The sequence below is a fragment of the Nannospalax galili genome, unplaced genomic scaffold (genome assembly GCF_000622305.1).
Source record: "Nannospalax galili isolate Female #2095 unplaced genomic scaffold, S.galili_v1.0 scaffold286, whole genome shotgun sequence".
Lineage (NCBI taxonomy): Eukaryota > Metazoa > Chordata > Mammalia > Rodentia > Spalacidae > Nannospalax > Nannospalax galili.
Window position 1 is genome coordinate 2,946,888 of NW_008359442.1, and position 24,078 is coordinate 2,970,965.

Sequence of the window (24,078 nt, forward strand, 5' to 3'; positions counted from 1 at the left end):
AAAAAAAAGATGGTTTCCAGGTTCAATTTTGTTTTTTAACTGCAAAGGGTGTATCTGTCCAAAATGAATTCCATAGTTTATTAAAGCCATAACTGTCTCTCAGTACAAATAGTGCTTTTTCATTTCACAAGAATATTTGAATTTTCTATTTAATTTCCTCTTCAAGTATTTTTCATCGAATGATAAGCTTTATAGGATGTGGGGTTTTTTGTTGTTGTTTTTGAGACAGGGTCTCCCTGTGGCCTCAGCTGGCCTGGAAATAGCTATGTAGACCAGGTTGGAGGCAATCTTACAGAGATCTGCCTGCTTCTGCCTCCCCCACCACACTCCCAGTGCTGGGATCAAAGGTGTACGCGACCACACCCAGCAGGGTATAGGATTTTTAAAAGAGATTACCCAAACCAAAAATCAAACCCATAGCCCTTCATGTAACTTAATATTTTTAAACACTGTAATGAATTTATTAATGCTTTCAATTTCTAACATTGCTAACACATTTGTATGTGTTAAGGCATTTTCAAATTTATCAATTGTTAGAAATCATAGTAGGCTTGAACCACTACAGCATGCTTAGCTATGACCTTATCTTTAGTAAAAATTGTTTTTCCTGCAGATCATAGATCTCTGGGGTCAAGAGAAGTAAGTTTGCTTTAATTGGACATCTCAGAAGCATCATTAGCAGGATTTTGATGTTAACAAAATCCTACGCATAGACTCATATTCCAAACTGTAATGTGGCACAAGGGTTCTGCTTTCTCATGGAATTTATTATTTATGTTTTAGACAGGCACAGACTTTCTTGCTGTCTTCCTGGTTGTGACTGTAATAGAGTCGGCCAGCCATTTGAGAGTTCCAGCTTTAAGCAGATTTCAATTCTACTTTCTGCTTTGGAGAGCAAAAGGTTTTATATCTGTTCAAATATGGATTCAAATTAATGTTTCTAGACTTTAGGACCTTTCCCAAGCCTCCTTAGAACCTTTCCCTTTCTCTTTCTTTATCAGAGCTTGCATCCTTTTGGTTGTGTCCCTGAGCCTTTAATGCCTGACCATCTGTCCAGCCCTGAGCTTGGATTCTTATTGGTCCCATTATGTACAATTCTTCTACTATGGAAGACTATTATTAAAATGATGAGCTAATGTATGTGCCTTGACAGATCTTCAAGATATATACTAATGCATAAACAGGAAATTTTTTATTTTGGAACATTAAAGTTTTACTGTTCTATAAGCTTATATATATATATTTGTTGTTCATTTTATTCTGTATTTCAAGGTGTTTGTAATAGTTTTAATCCCACATGATATAAGAACTAAAAGTCCCCAACACACAAACATGGCACTTACTCTTTTTCAGTCTGTTGAAATTTATTTAGTGGGGGTAGGCTAAAGGGATAAAGATATAGCTGTAGTCTATGCCAGAGGAAAATTGCACCTGCTTCTGCTCATCTACAATAGAACAAATCTTATAGTGGATATATCATAGCACATCAAACATACCAAATCAGAATAACTGATAGAATTAATCCTTACCAGACTCATCTGAAAAGTAAACATCCAGCTAGTGTTATAAACGATCAAGGTAAAACAGAAAATTTAGGAAATATCTTCACCTCCTAAGTATTCATGTGTCTTTGAATTCTCTCTCTCTCTCTCTCTCTCTCTCTCTCTCTCTCTCTCTCTCTGTGTGTGTGTGTACGTACCTGGACAGAAATGTTTTTAGATTTTCACACTTTCAGTTATATATAGAGGAATTCTAAATTTTAGATCAAGAAAGAAGACAAAATTTATAGAATATTATCCTTGTTAAAATTTTAAATATAGTAACAGTGATGACAGGATTACATTGACCAGTTGTTGATCAATGTGCACAATCTTGTCCTCAATAATCTTATAAAGTCTAGAGAGGTTAAGTAACTTACCCAAGGGCACACAGCTCATAAAAACTGCAGTCAACATTCCAACCAGTTTGTTTTGATTCCAGAGGTATTATTTTACCTTTTCACCTTTTTCTCTATTAATGTAAATATGTTCTGAAGTTACTGCTACCAACAGCCACAACAATTCAAGCAACCAGGGCCTGTAGATGGGGAGGCAATTTCTCTACATTCCAGGGATTGTGTTTTTATTTGAAGGAGCAATTTATCCTGACTTATCCCAACTTTTTTATTGGTGGGTTTAAAGGCTCATGCTGAGTGAGAAGAGCTTGTCCTATGCTTGCTCCTGTGGAGTGGAATACGCATGCGGTCCTCTCCCTTCATTCCAGGCTTCCGGGGTGTGCCTAGGCTGCCTGTCTGCCCTCTGTTTCTGATAAGTGAGTTTTATGTCTCTAGCAGTGCTTGGGAATTCTGTCAGGCCTGGTGAGGTCATCCTGCTTCCCGCTGAATTTCCTTTCTCTGTTTTCATGGACTGCTCTGATGAACATGACTCTGGAGCATTAAGTAATACCTCTGTTCCCTTAGAAACTATTGGCCTACTCCCTGGTTTTATCTCTCTCTGCACAAAAGTTCCATGTCTCTGGAAAGGAAAACAGAGCTGACATTAACCAGGGAAACACCAACTGCAGCCTAGTTCTTGGGTTAACACACACTGGTAATGCACACACTAATTTCTTGGCCTCTTCATTGACCACCTCTTCAGTCCAAAACTAAAGAACCTTTGGTGGGCTTTGTAAAGAGAAAGCTCTAGAAAACAGGAGGAGGGAAAAGCCAGAGTCAGAGATGCATTCATAGCTTTTCTATCATTTGGATTATGCATGACTATTTGTACCAAATTTTATTTCTTGCTGTGTAGGTTGCTATAGCTACAACAGAAACTATAATTCATAGAATTTATGATTGTGTCCAAATGTCTATTATTTCCAATGAAAGGATTAATTCCAATGAAATATGAAAATAAACATCTGTAGTTGAAAAAAAAATCCAACAACTTTTATTGAATTCTGTTTGGAGTTCTAAACCTTATATAATAGCACCCCCGACACACACATACATTAAGAATATCAAAAAACTTATATTTCCTTGATAGTACCTTAAACAAATGTTTTCAATAATTTAAGTAAACCAAATCCCCTAACAGTGATTCAAAATTATGGTATCATCCTGTGGTTTTACTATGACATATAATTGAGAGTCTGTCCTACTGAACAATGACTGTGACTCTCCCATCAACCAATTCTGTCCTGAGGTATTAGGTAAACAGTTCTAAATAGTGTCCTACCTTTCCCCGGATGGGCTCATTGGGAGTTTTTCTGGAGTCATATTGATGTATAAAAGAGATATATTCTACAAAATTGTTTTCATGTTCTCCTGATGCATCTGGACAGACAAGTGGAACTAAGTAAAAGAAAAGAAATTTCAGTGAAACCAGGACAATAATTGGATTTGTCTATGGAAATATATTCAGTATCACAATATTTATGCTTTATGAAAAAGGACAACAAAAGGTCTTTAAGTATGTGAGTTATTTAGCCACACTATATAATAAACATAATGGATTCAGCATTTATTCTTCATGAAAAGATATAAATCAAAACAACCAAATTAGCCCCATATGGAGTTATTAAATTTTTTTTTTTGGTCTTTTTGAGACAGGGTCTCCCTGTAGCTCCAGCTGTCCTGGAACTCACTATGTAGACTAAGCTGGCCTCGAACTCACAAAGATCCGCCTGCCTCTGCCTCCTGAATCCTGGGATTAAAGGCGTGTGACACCACGCCCGGCAGAGTTATTAATTTTTAAAACTAATATTAATAGCACAACAGTAAAAAGCTACTGGCCTTAAAATCCGTTAGATGTGCTTTTTAAACAGACACCAATTTGCCTTAGAGAAAACATAAGTATAATTTGTTTGTCAAATTATATAATTAGAAAGGGTATGAGAGTCACTGCTGATTGTGTGTGTGATAATGATGATGACCAGGGAATCCTGTGTGGAAGTTACTCCCAGCCAGCGTAGTAGAAGGAACTGGAACACCCAGGGTGACTGTCATAGACAAATGCAAACTCTTTACACTTCAGCCAATAACAGGTTCTGATCATTTACAAAATAGTAAACCTTCTAAAAATCACTTCAAGATAATCTTTCTATCAGGATGCTGACTACACAGGTGCTCATTAGAATGGTCTCTTTGCTATATGTATGTTTAACATTTTAAATTAAAAAAATTTTTTTTGGTCTTTTGAGACAGGGTCTCCCTGCAGCCCCAGCTGGCCTGGAACTTATGTAGATCAGGCTGGCCTCAATCTCACAGAGATCCACTTGCCTCTGCCTCCTAAATGCTGGGATTAAAAGCATGTACCACCACACCTGGCTCAAGTACTTTTTAAAAAACTTATTTTAGTTTTACTTTCAGAAGCAGTTAAAGAACCAGAGCAATTTCCAACTGCTACTGGACAATCAACCATTGAAAAATAAAAATGGCTTCAAAATCTCCTTTTAACAAATATAGACATAAGAATCTGCATGTTCTTGGCACATCTACGGAATGATATGTAAGAACTTGATAATGGTGGTTCTAATAGGGGAAGGAATTGGATGACTGAGGACAAAATGGAGATACACTTTTCACTGTATATTTTTGTATGATTTGAATTATTTACTATGTGTGTATATAGTAGCTATTAAAGTGAAACAAAATGTAAATTTTAAAAGTCACACCTTTAAGCTGGGAGTCGTATTCTATGACTGTGATCCCAGTACTCAGGCAGAAGGAGTGCCACAAGTTTGAGGCCAGCCTGAGCTACCTAGTGAGTTCAAGGTCAGCCTGGGATACTCAATGAAGATCTGTCTCAAACAAAATAAAACATGCTTTAAACTGGGTGAGGAATACATAAGAAAGGGAAATATGTTAATAAATTTATATTGATTAAGTATTAATTCAATTTATGTTGATATAAACTAATTTTTCTAGAAAGAATGATGAGTATTCAAATAGCTTTAAAAATACGTGATAAAAAAATAACATGATATAGGGGCTGGAGAGATGGCTCAGCAGTTCAGCTCAGCAAGAACTGACTGTTCTTGCAGAAGACCTGGGTTCGAATCCCAGCACCCACATGTCAGCTACAACTGTCTGTAACTCCAGTTCCAGAGGATCCGACAGTCTCTTCTGTCCTCCGCAGGCATTGCTCGACATGGGTGCACTTACTTGCATGCAGGCAATACGTGCACACACATAAAATAAAAATAATAAAATATTTTTAAAAATACATGATATAAAATGGCAATATTTCCCCAGTTACCTTAAAAAATAAACTCATATTTCCTTGATTTATAATTGAGATCAGCTATTCAAAAGTCATTTTCTCCTTAACCATTACCTTTTTTGTAGGACAAAGAAGAGCAGGTACCAAAGATTTAATAACTTCAGCATTGAGAGAAATCCATTATTTTAATTTAAAATTTCCTGCTAGTTGGGAAAAGATCGTGTTTTTATAAATACCACATCTTAGTCAGCCTGGGCTACATAGTGAATTCAAGTTCATGTTTTTGTAAATACCATATCTCAGCTTGCAGAACATTGGTGCTTTCAGAAACACAGTTGCTCACCCTGGATGAAGTGAAGCATCTCTACATCTGCATCAATGAGAGAGGCCAGTGGAGTGTCCAAAGCATGAGCTCTGATAAAGGATAGGCATGTTTTCAAATTCTGACTCTCTCACACACCCTAGCCATATGGGTGTGCGGGGTGGAGGGTGAAAAGCACTTGATTTTATTGAAATTCAATTTCCTTCTTTCTGAAATGTGGATAATGATAATTGGTGTCCTGGTTTCATTTCTGTTGGTATGATAAAATATCCTGACGAAAACAAATTTAGGGGAGAAGGGGTTTACTCTGATTACAATTCCAGGTTATGGCCTATCAAGGGTGAAGTCGAGGTGGTAGGAACTTACAACAGCTAGTCACATCACATCCATAGTCAGAGTAGAGAAATTCATGCCCGCTCCATGCCTGTGCTTAACTCACTTTCTTGACTCTTACACAGTCTGAGACCCCAAGCCAGGGAATGGTGCTGTCCATAGTGGACCAGGTCATCCCACATCATTTAGATAATCAAGAAATGACCCCCACACACACACATACACACACATACATGCCCACAGGCCAACCTGATGTACACAGTCCCTCATTGAGACTATCTTTACAGGTGATTCTAGACTGTGTCAAGTTGACAATTAAAATTAGACATCACTGTTTGCTTTCAGAATTGGGAGGACTAAGGACAATGTTTATAATGTCTCTGGGATGCTGGGATCAAAGTATGGAGGGGAAACTATAGTCAGGAGAAGAGCTGAATCTGATGGCCTATCCCCAAACTGTGAGTAACCCAGAGGCTCTAGGGAACTGGTATGAAGAACTTAATAAGCTGGTTAAAGAACTGGTGGCATCCAAGGCTGAAGAGTAGGAAAATTCAGGTACAGCTAAGAAAGAACAGGTTGGGAGAGAGCTTTCAAAACATGCTCTTGACTTTTTCTCTCACATTGCCTCTGGAAGATTATTGCTTAATCTAGTGCCACAGAAACTGGCATTAACTGCTTAGCCATCTGTTGTCAACAGAATAACAATAGCACAGAAATCCCTCCAGGGGGCTGGGGAGATGGCTCCATGGGTAAAGGCACTTGTTGCCAATCCTGATGACCTACAGGGACCTACATGATTGAAGGAAAGAAGTGACTTGAGGAAGTTGGCCTCTGACGTATCCTTGTATACCCCTTTCCCAAATAAATAAATGTAATAAGAAATCTTAAGTCTCTCCAGAACAAATGGTTGATAAAAATGGGTGCCACTGCCTGGCTAGGCATCTCCTGCTCTACCACTCTCCCTGCAACTGTCAGTGTTGGTGGACTTAAAGCACAAAGACATGCTGGGCATGTTGGCGCACGCCTTTAATCCCAGCACTCAGGAGGCAGAGACAGGCGGATCTTTGTGAGTTTGAGGCCAGCCTGGTCTACATAGTGAGTTCCAGGACAGCTGGGGCTACAAGGAGACCCTGTCTCAAAAAGACAATGACTTGGTCTACAAAGTAAGACCTGTTAAAAAAAAAAAAAAAAAAAAAAAAAAAACCCAAAAACAAAAAACAAAAACCAACAAAGACATTGCCTTCTCCCCACAATGCCTCTTTTCAGTTTATGGGTGGTGGGGGTGGACTCTTGATTAGAGGACTAGTCTGGTAGAGTGAAAGCAACTGGTGATGGTTAAAACTGGTTTGTGACCTGGTCATGTAGCTCAGTTGATAGACTGCTTGCCTAGCATGCACGAAAGCCCTCGGTTTGATACCCAGCATCACATAAGTCATGATGGTGCATGCCCGAAATCCCACACTTGGGATGAGAAAGCCTGAGGAGCAGAAGAAGGTCAAGGCCATCTCAGCTACACAGCAAGTTCAAGGACAGCCTGGGCTACATGAGACCCTGTCACAAAACAAAACAAAACAAAACAAAACAAAAACCTGTTTTGTAATGTCTGAAGCTTTCCAGGTTCAGCATCATTTTCTTCCCTTAAATTCACTGTGAGGCACACAAAACAAACCCTGGTGTTAGCCTTTGCCCACAAAGGCTGCATGGTGTCTAGGAGAGCATGACCTATGAGAAACTACATACACTGCAAAAGAAAAAGATACACTATTGTGAATGCACGGAGAATTTAACGTAATCACAAAAACTATCTTCAAAGGCATAGATGCTATTACTAATATGTTACAAGAATAAGAGGTTATAAAAAAGAGTCACATGTTAGAATTTAAAATAGCTAAAACTTTTTAAAATGCATAAATAATGAGATTTGTAACTAGAAAATCAGACTGAGAAGCTCTCCCAGAAGACAGCAGGAAAAAAGAAATGAGAATTTAAAATACTAAATAGCAAGAAAAGTCAAAGTACCAGCACCAGAATTCAAAAGAAATACAAGGAAAATGTTTAAGGAAATAATGAGAATAAATATCCAGGAATGAAAGAAAGATTGAAGACCTCAAACTGAAAGAGCTCACAACACATCAAAATGGTAGAGAGCACCTGTGAAAAAGGGGCAGAGAAGCACAGGGATGCAGGATTTAAGGAGGTGCCTCTGTGACCCGGAAATAGCTAGTGCTGCCTTAAATTGTGCTTCTCTTTTGCTTCACTTCCAGCAAGTCCTGAGAGGTATATAAAGGAAAGCAAGCACCCAGACACTTAGAGAATTCTGAGTTCTCCTAAGATAAACAAAACAAAGCAAAATTACCAACGCTTTCAAAGAGAAAGATAAATTATCTACAAAGCAGCAGGAAGCAGATTAACATCAAATATCTCAAAAGCAACACTGTTTACAAGATGACTACTATTTTTAAAATACTACAAAGAAAGATTTAATATTCAATCAAACTGGCAATTAATTATTAATTTTAAAAAAACAACTTTTAAATCTTGGGAGGCAAGGAAGATCCAAAAATATTTTCCTGTAAAACAGACTTATTTTTTGAGGAAGCACTTAGCTAAGACTAGAAACAGGTCAAGGAAAGTGCCTAAAATACATGAAAAAAATTAGAAAAGATTTTGTTTCCTGAAAAAGACAAGGACAAAAGAAAAGAAAAGAAAAGAAAAGAAAAGTATTATTCCTATAAAAAGCCAGAACATACTAGCAATAAAAGTGGGCAGGCCTTGTGATGAGCTGTAACCACCACAAAGTGGCAAAAGGGACACTTGGCAAACTTGAAGCATAAACCTTTTAAGAATGCCTTAGAGCCTAGTTCTCTGCATTCTAGGAAGCCCAGCCCTGCCCACCTCAACTCCTGGACCCTCACCCCAGCAGAAACCACAGGGGAAGGAGCCCGGCTATTCCAGGGTGCCAGCTGAGTGACTGCCTCTGCCAACCAAATGCTGCCACACAAGTGACTACCAGTAGACCAAACTGCTGGCCCAAACCTAGCCCAGACTGCAGAACACTGACCAATAGGGAGACTGTTCCTTTAAGCAACTAAATTCAAGGTAACTTGTTAATGCAGATAACTGAAATAGAAATACATCAGAAATACATCAGAAGAAAGTACGTTGAATTAGAATGAATCACCTTGTAAACAGTGATCTAGAAGCTTCTAGATCTCAAAAATGATGACTTTAACAGGGATTCATTTCTCCATGGAGACCAATAAAGGAAGAGGAATGTCTTCTGATCCACTCGAGGGATGTTCTACCCAAACATTATGCTTATTAAAATTAGACATAACGACTAGGCTCATTTGCATGAACATATGAGACTTCCTACAAAACTCAGGGCAGAGAAGAATGTCTAAGTGTGAAATGATGAAAGAAGACATTCAGGTTCTTGGTGGGTACTCTATTCAAGAATTCAAACTGGACTCAACTAATCGCTGGACTGTCTTACTAAACGAGAGCTACAAACATGAGGCAAAGTCCATGAAGAATGTTTGAAATGCAGTCTGCCTCTTAGAGTCTTGACTAAAGTAAGAGTTCTCTAAACAACTTGGTATCTAGCCATTTATGCTGTTATCAACAATGCCAGGATTCATTCACATACACTATCATGGATATGTTCCTTACATGGCTGAGAACTTACTAGTTTTCCTTTCAGAAAACTTCTTAACTTTTTATCTCTACATAAAATCCTTACCAAGAAATATTTTTCTCTTGGAAGCTCTAATTTCATCAATCAGTAGTATTTATTTTAATACTATATAAAAAGATTACAAATGGAAAAATATCACAGACTGATAATATGCCAGGTTTTAATTTTTTCTTTAAGACAGTGTCTCATTGTGTACCCCTGGCTGGTCTATAACTTGCTTTGTAGACCACTGAGCTCTACCTACCTTTGCCTCCCCAGTGCTGGGACACAGTGTGTGTGTGTGTGTGTGTGTGTGTGTGTGTGTGTCTGTCTGTCTGTCTGTCTTCTGTCCATCTGTCTATTTATCTGTGTGTGTCCATGTATATGTCTGTGGGGATATGTGCAGGTGCCTTTGGAGACTAGTAAAGGATACTGAATCCCCAAGAGCTAGAGTTACAGGCAGTTGTGAGTTGCCCAATGTGGGTTTTGGGAGCCAAATTCAGGTCTCTTGTAAGATCAGCACGTACACTTAACCACTAAGCAATATCTCCAGCCTCATATGTCAGGTTTTTTAAAAATAAACGTGGCAAGAACTCATTCCTGTGTTACGCCTTGGTGCAATAGCAGCAACAAACTAAAGTCCATCTTATAAAATAATTTCACCACTATATGTGAATGTGTAACGCAAAAGAACATTAAAATATCAAGTAGTAGATAAGCAGCCAAAGTTTCATTTAAATATGAAATGTCAGCCTTTTCCAATTAGATCAACTTTTCCAAATTATATGTTTTATTATATAAATCCAAATATGAAGACTTGTTCTTACAGCGACTCAGACAAGATGAAGCAGAGCCATTTGTTAAGGAACCATGGATGGCAGCCAGGAAACTGTGGTGGTACAAGACATAAAGAGCACTTTCATTGTCAGCACAAGATAACATTGCTGAAATGCCAAAGATCAGGCGTCATTAAGTGGGCTGGTGGAACAGAATGACTGAGATGACTTTTAATTGGTATTAGCACATGTTGATATTCACATTTTTCTGTTTGTATGCATATATAAATTCTGGCATACAGTTGAGTTTTTACACATTTAAAATGTTACAGTAAAAAAATTTTAAACAATCATTTAAATCTAGTATCAAAATACCATATAAATAGGAATTAATTTCAGGCTACTGTTGGAGATTTTTTGTTTATTAGTTTAAATTACATTATAGATTTAAATTAAATTGGTTGAGTAATGTGTAATATTCACTTAAGAGGTATAGTGCAGTAATAGAACATTTGACTGCATTTTTCATTCACTTATTCAAAAAATATTGAGTTTGGTCATTATACTAGACATTGGCATATAATAATGAACTTAGTAGGAAATACCAATATGAGAGAAAAAGAGAGAATAATAATATATGCCAGGTTAGGATATAATAATGATCTTAGTAGTGGGAAATACCAATGAGAGAGAGAGAGAGAGAGAGAGAGAGAGAGAGAGAGGGAGAGGGAGAAACATATGCCAGGTTTCTAAAGCTAAATTTCAACTCAATACCCAAGAGTATAATGCAATGATTAATAATCTGAGTGCACACTATCTATTGTTTATTAAATATCAAGCACATGGTAGGTACTTTATATGTTATTTTGTTTAGTTCTCATGACAATCCTATAATGTTATATAATTATTTGATTTTTTTTTTTGTTCATTTAAGGGCCAAATATTTCATTTCCTTCTTAGTAGGTTTAATGCCCAGTGTCACTTGTAAAATACTTTTTTTAGTGTTCATGTCAAATAAACCCCTATGTTAAAAATTACTTCTCCTGAGAACACTGCAGATACTAACTCACTGTGTTTAACCAGAGCACCTTGGTTTCCCGCTGAGTATTTCTTAAATGGTGAATTTTCTCACTCTTTATGGAAATTTTAGAAGCTTCATAGTTGTTTTACAGTTTCATGATAAGTAGTAGTGTGTCTTTCTTCCTTCATACTCAGATATACTCCATGACCCCTTTCAATGTCTTTTATATAGGGAGATTGTCTTCTGATCATTTTAGCAGCTCTGCAGAGTATTAGTTATGAATAAAGACACTGGAGTCAGCCACCTGGGTTCAAATGCTAATCATTTGCTGCAAAGCCTTCAGCAAGTTCTTTATACTGTATTAGCTGAACATGTCATTCTAAAATATGCTGCTCTAGCATATGGACTATTATTAACAGAGCCTGAAAAGCAGTGGATGATATGGAAATCAGTATGGAAGTGTTTGAAAAACCTAAAATAGGCCAGGTGTGGGGGCATACACCTTTAGCCCACACTTGGGAAACAGAGGCAGGAGGATCTCTGTGAGCTTGAGGCTAGCATGTTCTACCGTGGCCAGTAGTACAAGATAGATAGTGAGACTGTGTCTCAAAAAAGCAAAACAAAACAAACAAAACCCATAAACAACAACAAAAACCAACTAAAGCAAACAAACTAAAACTAAAAATACAACTGCCACATGACCTCGCTGTACTACTCTTGGGTATATAGCCAAAGTTCTCTAAGTCAACATATCACAGAGATACTTGCATACCCATGTTTATTGCTGCACTATTCACAATAACAAGGAATAGAACCAATCTAGACATCCATCAGCAGACAAATGAATGAAAGAGATGTGGTACATACACACAAAGGAATTGTATGCAGCTGTAAAGAAAAACGAAATCACGACATTTGCAGGAAAATGGTTGAAAAGAGAAATCATTAAGCTAAACAAGCCAAATGTAGAAAGACAATTATCACATGCTTTCTCTCAATAAGGAAACTAGATTTAAAAGTGTGTGCTTGCTTGTGTGCATGCGTATGTGTGGTATGTGTGTGCCATGAAATTAGAAAGGGGATCATGAGAGGAGAGGAAGAGATCTTAAGGGAGGAGGGAAATAGAGAAGGCGATGGAACGTATGTGAGGTGAAAGCAGAAGGTAGGGCTGACTGGGAGAAGAAAGAGAAGCAGCCAGAGGGAAGGCAGGGGAAGGTGCAGTGCAGGAGAGCAGCGCGAGCTAAGTATGACACAAGGGGTGAAAATGCCGTCACGAAGCCCATTGCTTTGTATGTTAACCTAAAAACACTAGTTTAAAAAATGGATGCAAGAAAATCAGTCTACACTTCCTTCTTTTTCTTTACAGAAGGAGAGGAAATTCCAGTGTGAAAGATGTCCCCCTCTACCGGAAGGGAAGTCTCATTCTTCCCATCAGACACAGGAAGTGGAGCCCAAGGGGAGTCTGGACAGAGGAACCTTGGTAAACTAACGCCTTCTCCGCTCTCCCTTTGTCTTTTCACACCTTCACAGCATACAACTCTGTCCAGTTTGGTATATAATGGTTAATTATGTGTCTCTGGCTCTTCATTTCCTTATGAAGGCTCATATGCTCTATAAAACTTGATTTAAGGTTGTATGCTTTCTCTTGCTAATTTTTGTGTTAACTTAGTTCACCCTAAAAGGTGAGGTAAGATTGTTCTATACCTCTTATCTAGAACCTGAGAATGCTACTTGTATCACCACATTATTAAACCACATAGGGTTGATTTGGGAATTCAGTGTGTTTACATTTGGAAAGTCACAGCATGGGCTCAATCCGTTCCATGTTCTGGTCATTATCTTGCCCTCATCTTTACTCCTCTTAGGAAAGAGCTGATTCTCTACCTTGCTTCTCTTTCTCATCCATTTTCTAGGATTTTGTTTTATTTTATGGTGTTGATGTTCCCTTGCATCTGGCTAACATCTAAGCTCTGGTAGTCTTAATGTTAACACAGGGTAGAGTGCTCATTACTGGAACTGCTCTCTGAGAAAGCCTGGCATGGAGTGACCCTGACGTGGAGTGACCCTGCGTTCTCCTGTGCCCTCTCCATGCTTGCCTTCTGTGCATGCTCTCTGAATCCACCCGATGTTGTGTTTACAAGATAGTCTTTTCTTTGCTGCATTTCTTTCTAGGCATTGCTCCTTCGCTCTCCTTTACCCATCAACAGGCTTCCACTCTTTCTCACACACACTCCAGAAAATTCTTCCCTCCATTCTCTTCATCTCTATTAGCTTAGCTCTTCCCTATTATTTAACAGAGTCCTAGGAAGAAGCAAATTTAGGTGTTTGTGCTCAGTCTATATCATGAATCAAAAGCACACAATTTGCTATCTTTCTAAAGGAGAGGTTATTGTTCACAGATGAATAGCTATCCCTTTTCGTGAACTACCTCCCTTGGGTGGAAATCATGCTGCAAGTGACAGTTCTTTGTTCTGTAATGCCCTAACTTCAGTCTAGCTGCCCTATGTCTTTAACTAGACTGACCAGATCACATCGGTTAGGAGGTTCAAATAAAGATCTCCAAAAGTAATCCTCTGTTGACTCTTGCTATGCCATTAGGGTAGCTTATTTGAAACAGCTTTGATATGGAGTTGAAACCAGAATAAGTACCCAATAAAAGAATTTTTATTTTGACTTGATAATGTACTTAAGGCTTGGTAAATCTACCTCAGAGGTAGAGACAGCTAGGATATGGACTAGGAAACAAAAACAAATGTAGTAAAGTGTGACTGAAAATATTTATTTAATAGCCTGTGTAACAGTATATCCTAAATTATGTTTTGTGATAATTCTAATCATGGAAGAAGATCTCAAAAAGAGGAAAATGCATATACTTTAGAAGTCATCATGCTTGTACTTAGAATAAGTCTGTTGTTCTACAGGTTAAATTTTTAACTTTTAAAATTCATGTTTTACAAAACTTATTTGACTGCTTCCTCTGTTTTTTCTTTCTTAGCTCTGTCTATAAAGATAGATAGCTCTATCTGTCTATCACAAGAACCCATCTCTTATAAAATACTCTGACAAAAGCAATTTAAAAGAGAAAGGGTTGACTTTGGATTATAGTTCCAAAGGGATGTAGTCCTTCGTGGCTGGAAAGGCATGGCAGCAGAGCTGAAGTTGGCTGGTAAGGTTGTATCAGCCATCAAGAAGCAGAGAGAGAGGACAGGAAGTGGGGCTGGGCCCTCAAGGTTCATTCCCCAGTGATTTATTTCCTTCTGGGAGGTCCACCTCCTAAAGATGCACAACCTCCCCAAACAGCGCCATCAGCCAGGGACTATGTATTCAACACATGAGCCTATGGAGGATATTTCCCATTCAAACTACAATAACTAGTGACCCCCACCCCCAAGTATAGCCATATAGCCTTGCCTACTATTCTAATAGTTAACAGTGTTTAGAATTTGGTTCAATACTGAACGGAATGCTACTAAGTTTCTGACTTAAAGCTGGTGTCATGAATGACCAGTACAAAATTGGAGTCAAGCTGTTCAATAGGAAAGAATAACAAACTCATCAGGGCCTTCTATGCTGTGCTACATGTACATTTTCATCTCCTGTAGAGATGTAATTTTCCCAGGAGATGTCACTATATCTAATATATCTTATTCATTAGCAGTAAAATAAGCCATAAAGAGGAGGTTTTACCATGGGTAACCTTACCTATTCCACAAGAAGGTTTTTGCATCCTGTTGTGTTTCACTGGCAAAGTCAGTGTGCATGCTGGTTTTTGGAAGTCACTCCTCTGGGTGCTGTTGGTATCATACGATGGTTGGGAGGCATGCACCGCTTCATCATGTGGCCACCAGTTACTCTTCATAGAAATAAAATGGAAACACACAGTCAAATACTGATAGAAAATTTTGTTTGTTGCTTATAATCTATGAATATTCAGTAATTTAATGCAACAAGGTATTAGATAATCTAGTGGGTTTTTTTGGTCTTTTTGAGATGGGGTCTCCCTGTAGCCCCAGCTGTCCTTGAACTCACTATATAGACCAGGCTGGCCTTGAACTCACAGAGATCCACCTGCCTCTGCCTCCCGGGTGCTGGGATTAAAGGTGTGCGCCACCACGCCCAGCCCAATGGTCTAGTATTTTTACATGCTTTATTTTTGTGTGTATACGGTGTATGTGTACATGTGGAGGGCAGTGGTCAACATGAGTGTTTTCCTCAATTGAACTTTTCATTTTTTTTCCTTTTTTAAACTGAATTTATGTGAATCTCATACATTTTGACTGTATTTAGATTTTAGGTCCTTTCCCCTATCTGCACCCCCCATCCCAACACTCAATGTTTTGCTTTTTGAGACAGGGTCGCTCACTGAACCTAGAGGTCACCAATTTGGCTAGGTTAGTTGACTAGTGAGCTCCAGGGATCTGCCTATCTCTGCCTCCCACTACCCCCTCCCCCCGGCCCGATGCTGGTATTCCAGGTGTGCCCAGCTTTCTATGTGGGTGCTAGGATCCAAACTCAGGTGCTCTTGATTGAGCAGTGAGCACTTTACTGATCGAGCCACCTTATAAGCCCCTGAGAATTCTTAAATATAGGAATAAATATTTTTTTCAAAGACTTTATTTCTTAAAAGGTACCTAAAAATACTCATACAATTTTAGCAAAATATATTTGTTATTGTTACCTATGTTAACATAATAGTTATATTTCTGTGCTTTATATTATTTTATTACATAGATGTACATGCTTTTTATATATAAAAGATGGTTTAATCTGAAAATTATGTTCATTTCTCTTTATTATAGCAAAATAATTAATGTATTATTATCTAAAATGATGGTTTGCAAAGTTTTGAGTCCATGATCCACATCATGAAATACATTTTACATCCTGCAAGAGCATGGAATACTACTATACACGTAAGAGAAAAAGTTTCAGATTATTGTCATAATTATTGCAGGGCACTCAGTTGTTCTATTTTACTGCATTCGCTGCTGTTTCATGTCACAATGGTAACACAACTTACACTGTTTATAACTCATAAATTTATCATTTTGACTCATTCTTTTAATTCCTAAGGGGAAATATCTCCAAATACCACTGAATTTTCAGTACTAAATTCGATGTAGAAAAGAAAATTGCTCTTCATTAACACCTGCAACCATCTAACCTCTTAAAAATTGAGAGAGCGATGAACTACTTCAACTTAATTCTGACTAAAAAAATTTTTTTAATTCAAAAAACCCCAAACTGCTAGATCAAGGAGGAGAGAACTTGAAGGAAGGTAACTGCCACATTCAGAAATTTAGGATCTGAACTGAGATTGAAGTGATCTTGGGTGTAAGAAAGCAGATGTTGGGCTGACAAGATGGCTCAACAGGTAAAAGTACTTGCTAAGCAAGCCTGACAACCTGAGTTCCACTCCCAGAACCCAGAGTGGAAGGGGAGAACTGACTCCCCAACTGTCTTCTACTCTCTATGTGTGCACTGTGGTGTGAGTGCAAGCACACACACAAACCCACACACACAGTAATATCAAAAAAGACCCGGACATGTTAGCGCACACCTTTAATCCCAGAACTTGGGAGGCAAAGGCAAGTAGATCCCTGTGAGTTCAAGGTCAGCCAGGTCTACATAGAGTTCCAGTCCAGTTGTGGCTATAGGAAGACCCTGTGTCAAAAAGACAAAAACAAAAACAAAAACAAAACAAAACAAAAACACCAAAAAAGAAAAAAATTAACAAAAAAGAAAGTAAATGTCTTAAAAAACAATCAGCCTTGATTCCCTAGTAAAAATATTTCTATAATGGATGTGTGATTCCAGCAATACAATTCTGAAAACTGAGGCTACATTAGTACAAAAAGGAAGAGTGTCCAAAGGCCCCATGTGTCTGCATAGGAAGCCAGCTCTCAAATGAGCTTAGCTTCTAAAGAGACAAGCCTGTGTGAAAGCAAGGGCAGGTCACATTCGGAATAAAGCTGAATGGAGTCACCTTGTCAGGACTGTCGGGAGGCCTAGAAGAAAATCATGAAATATGCCAAAGACAGAGGAAATAAGGTTTTCTGGAAAAAAAAAATTGGAGCGAGAAATCAAGGACAGGTTAATGATAGGGAAAGAAGTACATTGTTCAAAGCTGAAAAGTCAGAGCTACTAAACTTGAGGTGTTTGGTTAAGGGATATTCAGAGACTGGAAAAGATGGGATGAACAAAAAGATGGGATGAACATACACCAGAGGGACTGAGAAGTGGGCAGGACACAGGGGAAGAAGAGCTCAGGTTAAATTGGTGCCAGTTTTAGGCCACAAGTTGTAGCCTGGAGTAATGGAATAATGGGCAGTTGTAAACACATTTCACAGAAATTAAGGAACTAGGAAATTTCAGACAATAGGAGACATTGACTAGTGTCTCCTATTTTCAGAATGAGCTAAAAAGTGAATTTTAAAGTTGAGATTCCTTGATATAAGTCCTAAGAAAATTCTAGAACAGATTACTAAACAGATGGTGCCTTCTCGGTATCTGGCTAAAAATATTCATGTACTACTGGTGTTGGAGTGCCTGATTTCTTGCAGTTCTCCTCCATGCCATAATTTTGATCATACTTATTATGTCTAGAACATGCAGCCCTTAGCTCTTTTATCTCAATTCTATGAGGTAGGTTCATCTCTTTAAGGGTGAGAAAACTACCAGATTAAGTGACTTCCCCACAGTATAGAGCAAAAGGCAGCCACAATTCACCAAACCCCCTATCTGTACATAGCCCTGAATTCTGTGCTCCATTGCTATTTCAAATATGTGTAATGCTAAACTAGATAAGCCCAGGCTTAACTACTTATTTCAAAAGCAAAGACAAAGAGGTTCCGAGTGTCCTAGACTGTTCTGGGTGACCAGTGGCACAGACTGGGTCATTTACAACGTATGCGAATTTACTGGCTCTGGGTTCTAGAGCTCGTGAAGCCTGATAGCAAGACACCCAGGCCAGGCAGGTTTGGTGTTTCTAATCCCAAGGTGGTATCTCGAGTTCTCACACGAGGAGGTGAATGGTAAAAGGAAAGGAAGAGGATGTCAGCTTTGCTTTTCTACTTGATCTAACACATATGAAGGCAGTGCCCTCGAGCCTTGTCGGGTCTTCAATGGTCTCACCTCTCAGTACTGTTACAATAGCAATTATATTTCTACATGTGTTTTAGAGAGGACAGACTTTGAAACCACAGTCATAAAGAGCCCTAGGAAGTTTGACTATAAACAGATCCTAAGGCACATACTTTACATCGTTGACTTTTGTTCGTCAGAAGCCCGAGTTACTGGGCAAGTGACCATTAGGAAGTGCCTGGGCCTTCAAGTTCTTCTTTGTGCAGAGTATAATGCAACGACTTTTCTTAGAGCAAAGAGAGTTCACCTTTCAAGCAAATTTCTTTAAGAATTTTACCAAAATGGTGTCTTTAATTTCACAAATATAAAGGAAATAACAAATCCTTTACTCTGTAGCTAAAGTGTTCTGGGGAATATTATAAACCAGACGCACCTTCTCTTCAGTAGCATGAAATCCTCTTGGTCAAAGAATATTACTATTTTCCTATTTTGGATAATCTTCCCCAAACCTGAATGGTATCTATGGTTCCTAGCAGCATAGTTCTCAAGACACAATGAGAGTAAAGAAATGGATAGAAGCTTGCCTTTGTCCCACCTCACACTGAGGGAAAAAAATAATTAAAAATTTACTGTTCTGTGGTCCGTCTCTAACACTGGATTGATTGGAGTTGACCTGGAATGATTTAATGGCAAAATAAACCAAAGTGGGAAAAGCTGTGTGGTGTGACGGCTTTTGGGGGACAGACTGTAAAGAGGGTGCTACCTGGAGAAATGGTTGTTCTTCATTTAAAACTTTGGGCCCTGATAGGAAGTCCTCTCCTAGTCTAAAACCTACTTCCTTTCCTGCTCCAAGATGCTGTTTTCCAGGGTTCCATTTTGAGGAAATGCCTAGATATTCCTGATGACAAATCTCCTAACCCCTTAGCCCTGCCTGGAAAGCTTAATGACGGTTGCCATGTGGCCCCACCGACATTTGAAGGCAGTGTAAGGCAGTCATTATGTTATGCTCCTATTAGCCCCAAGCTCTCAGAAATATTTTAGTAAACAGTACTTAATTTCCACTCCGTGGACATTCCTCAGGTGAGAAGTGGCAAAGAAAAGTATAACATTCTAGAAGCACCAGTTAAGAGAATGCGAGAGGTGGTGGGCCTAGAGTGCACAGCTGTAGACAGAGCTGCCTGGCCAAGACAACTCTCTGATAATGACAGTCATCTGTGGAACATAAATCATACTTGGGGAAATACAGATTTCTGACAAAACCTACAGAGAATGGCATTTCATTAGTGGAGCACAGTGGTTTTATCACACAGGAGGCAGTCAAGGTCAAACGTACCTATGCTGAGGCTACCAGGAATGCTGAAAAATACTTCTTTTTCAGCACTTCATATTGTCTCCTGTAACAGTTGTTCCTAAATTATGCTCTGGGGAACATCAGATCTCTAGCATATTAATAGATACTATGCAAAAGAAGTTCCCGTAGATAAATAAATCTGGAAACACTGAGATAAGCAAATTTAAGCAAGCTTATCACAGAATTTCTCAGAACTTTTATATAACAATGTAAGTTATGAAGCTCTGAGAGAGGTATTTAAAAATGCAACTTTTGACTTGACTTTGGAAATTTATTTCTTCAAACAGACGGGCAAGGCTGGCACTCTGAGAAATACACTTTGGAAAACACTGAGGTAAGTGCAATCTCTTTTAAAGCATCAATATTTAGAAATTAAACACAACAGAATTTTCTCATTAAAGCTTAAGCTAAACAAAAACAAAAACCTCCTTTGTACTTTTTCTAGTACCCACAATTCTAGGTAGAAATGTATAATGATTGTTTTGTTTAAAAATCTTGTAAACAACTAAAGCTAAATGCTAGATATGGCAGCACATACCTGTAATCCCAGTACTCAGGAAGCTGAGGCAGGAGAACTTCAAGTCCAAGTCCAGCCTGGGCTACCTATGTAGGAAGACACTATCTCAAAAACTAAAAATAAATATGTAAAGTCAAGCAATTTGGTGTTGAGATCTAAATATACCATCATATCATTAGACAGATATCGGTTAAAATATTTGGGTAACTTCATTTTATTTTAAAGCCAGCATTAACTATATTTTTAATTAAGCTAAATTTTAAAAAGAAATGTCCTCTTGAATAAAAGAACAAAGTTATATACATATGAAATAAAATGAGTCTTTGGGTACTTGGAAAATGAGGATGTTCACAAGCTCATTCTTGCTTTTGTTTTTGAATAGGAACATTCTTTTCACTGTCTACCCTAATGCCATGACTCTAACTGTGGTGCATCTTCTGTCTCCCCCTAGACTGCTCTTCCTTACCCACTGTCAGCCTCTCTTACCTGTGCTCTTACTTCATTTCAAACTTACTTTGCCTTGTTTCTTTTGGGCCTAGATTTCAAACTTACTTTGCCCTGTTTCTTTTGGGCCTAGAAGTGATTATGTTCCTGCTGTCCACTAAGCTGACAGGAGTTCCAAATATAGTTCTTTTCTTTCCCCAACAACACCTATAAACTACAGAGTGAGCTATTTGGAATTGATTTTTAAAGATTCTACATTTCTTCTATTCTTGAACAAGCTTTTTTCTTAGTGTCTCCATTTCAGGGAGAGATACCTTAGATTCAACCCTGAACCAGCACTCAGGACAATCATTCTATCACAAGAACAGAGATGGCATCATATGGAGAGTCCCCCAGACCATCTCCAAATAATGTCAGGTTCAAGTAGAACTAGATCAAAGCAGAGATGGGGAAAGAAGTGGAGTAGGGCAAGGTGCCTGAGACTGCTCTGATGGTACTCTTCTACAAATGTCATGCTAGCATACATACATACATACATACATACATACATACATGAGAAATTATAATCACCTCTGCAGTGGTGTACTTTGAACAGTCACTCTCTGGACTAACTAGGAGGACAGGGGGATCCTCAGTCCCATAACTGTGCTACTAAGAGCACGCTGTAGCATGCTGCCTTTGTACATCAGGAATCCTCTGTTAGGTCCTGACATGGTGGTCACTTCTTCTCTCAAATGTCACTTCCTTCATGAGGCTTTCTCTGACCACCTATTTAAAACTGCAACTCTGGGTCAGGGAGATGGCTCAGTGGGTAAAGGTGACTGTCACCAATCTGACTACCTGAGTTTGATCCACATGGTGGAAAGAAAGAACCAACTCTTGCAAGTTGTCCTCTGACCTCCACATATGGTCATGGTGTGTGTGCGCGTGTGTACACACACACACACACACACACACAAAGTGCATACACACAAAATAAATAAAATGTAGCAACCAATTTTAAAATAATAAAGTAGCAACTCTATCTCCAGCTGAGCTTGTCTCCTCTTCCATGCCAGCCCTATTACCAGCCAAACCCTAACACAGCTTACTGATTTTGCTTATTCTCTTACTAGAATATAAACAGCCTGAGGGTAGGATATTTGCCCCATTTATTTGATTCACTGCTGAATCCCTAGCTCTAGAAAAGAACTGACCAAAATACCTTTTTAATGTGAACTATCCTTAGCTCCAGTTCCAGGGGACTCCGAAGCCCTCTTCTGACCTCCGCGGCATTGCATGACACAGATGCACTCATACACATTCATACACAGAAAATAAAAATAATAAATAATTTTTTTAAATTATTTCATGTGCGTAGGTGTTTTGCCTGCATGTATGTAAGTGCATCACATGCATGCAGTGCTCACGGAGGCCAAAGAAAGCATCAAATCCCCTGGAATTGGAGTTACAGTTGTGAAACACCATATAGGTTCTGGGAAGCAAACCTGAGTCCTGTGCAAGAGCAGCAAGTGCTCCTAACTGCTGAGCCATCTTTCTGACTCCCCAAATACATATTTGAATCCTCACAAAAAAATCCTCTGAGAGATAATTACCATCCTTTCTATATAAGTAAGGAAACTGAGGTTTAGAAAGAGTAAATTACTTGCCCAAAGTCACACTGAAAATATGCAGAAAAAAAGATGCACAAAAGATAATGCAACAATATGAAGAAATTATAAATGCATTTTCCTGAGAAGATTTTTAAAAAGCTACAAACTGTATAAATTAATTTGCATGACTCTCTGGAAAGATCAACTATAGAAATCATGAGTTTTCTGATAACTACTCTTGGGGCGATGTCTGCAAATGAACCCATGAGAGCTTTTGGGCGCGGAGTCAGTGTTCCATAGCTGGATTGTGGAAAGGTAGCATGATTATACCTTTGCTCAAATTCATAGGACTATCCACTAAAAGGGTGAATTTTATAGTGTAAATGCCATAGGCAGAAAAATGTTCCTCTCATCACCCAAAGATGTCTGTCTTAATCTCTGAGCCTGTGACTATGTTACTTTACACAGCAAAGGAGCACTGAGGATAGGAATCAGGATTTTGAGATAGAGAGATTATCCATCATTATTGAATGGGCCCAATGTAATCTCCAGGGTCCTTCTAAGAGGAAGGCGGGATAGTCAGCCAGAGAGATTTGAAGATGTGTTGCTACTGGCTCTGGAGGAAGAGGCCATGAGCCAAGGTATATGGGCAGCTTCTCTCTAAGCGGGAAAAGGCAAAGACAATTCTCCCTTAGACCTGCCAGAAGGAGCTGTCCCTACCAACAGCCAGTGAGCCTGGGTTGGGACTTCCAAATTCCTGGACTACAAGAGTAGATCTGTGCTGCTTTAAGTCAGAATTGAAGCTTGTGATAATTCATAACATCAGTAATAGAATAATATACTAAATCATTCTTCAACAAATGTGACTTTTTTAAAAGAAGTAGAGAACAAGAGAGGTCTGGCTAAGCCAACAGTCCTGGGCTCAGACACATAATTGTTATATTTCCTTACTATGGAAATACAGATATGCTAATCAACCTCAGTATAATCTGTGCTATACTTCCAATAATACCTCACGAAAATTATTGCAGATGTTAAAGAATATAATACATAAAATCTAGTTCATTCCTAGCAATTTATGTGTTAAATAAGCGCTAACTACTATTTTATAGAAAGTCTGAATTGCTGAATAGCACAGAAAAATCTTATGATAGTATCTCTCACAAACATAGCACTATAGAAGTTTCTCCAGTAATTCCCAAGCAGTACTTAGTGGCTACAGTAAGAGCCAATCTAGAAAAATGGACTGGATTTGTTGGATTTGTTCCACATATACATAGTTTCAGTGGCCCAGTTCTCTACCAGAAAGAACTCCAGGTTACTGCTTTAAGCACCGGATGATAAACAGACCTACTCTGCGATGTGTCATGTCCTTTAAATAGACTGTGATCAAACTGTCCTGTAAAATGGCTTCTGAATCTAAATCTGTATTTGTATATAACAAACATCTGTCCAACCTGCTTTTCTGGACATTTGTTATCAATGTAGGGAACTGGTTCATTGTATGTTCTTGCATTTGTGTTAATGAATTTAGCATAATTTATACGTCTTCTCTCCACACATGATTTTGAATGTTGCATGCTTTTTCCAGGATTTTTTTCACATTTCATTTCTTCTTTTTTTTCAGCTACATATGCTATACCAGAATCTTCTATTTTATGCCATCTGTAAAACATAAGTAATTATGTTAAATAAATAATTTATCCCCATGAGCATTTCAGTAGTTATAATTAAATAAGATTTAAATATGTCAAGCTTTTAG

At 38.4% G+C, this 24,078-nt stretch overlaps 1 protein-coding gene across 1 annotated transcript in view; it reads right to left on the minus strand.

Annotated features, from left to right (window-relative positions):
* Window positions 1-1,710: 1,710 nt before the first annotated feature.
* The window catches only part of CUNH2orf73 (chromosome unknown C2orf73 homolog), a 26,438-nt gene continuing 4,070 nt past the window's right edge, over window positions 1,711-24,078 (minus strand). The window contains 5 exon segments of the mRNA XM_008823013.3: window positions 1,711-2,348; window positions 2,350-2,513; window positions 3,216-3,331; window positions 15,032-15,182; window positions 23,774-23,981. Of these exon segments, the coding sequence (XP_008821235.1) occupies window positions 2,318-2,348; window positions 2,350-2,513; window positions 3,216-3,331; window positions 15,032-15,182; window positions 23,774-23,981 (670 nt within the window). The 3' untranslated portion in view covers window positions 1,711-2,317.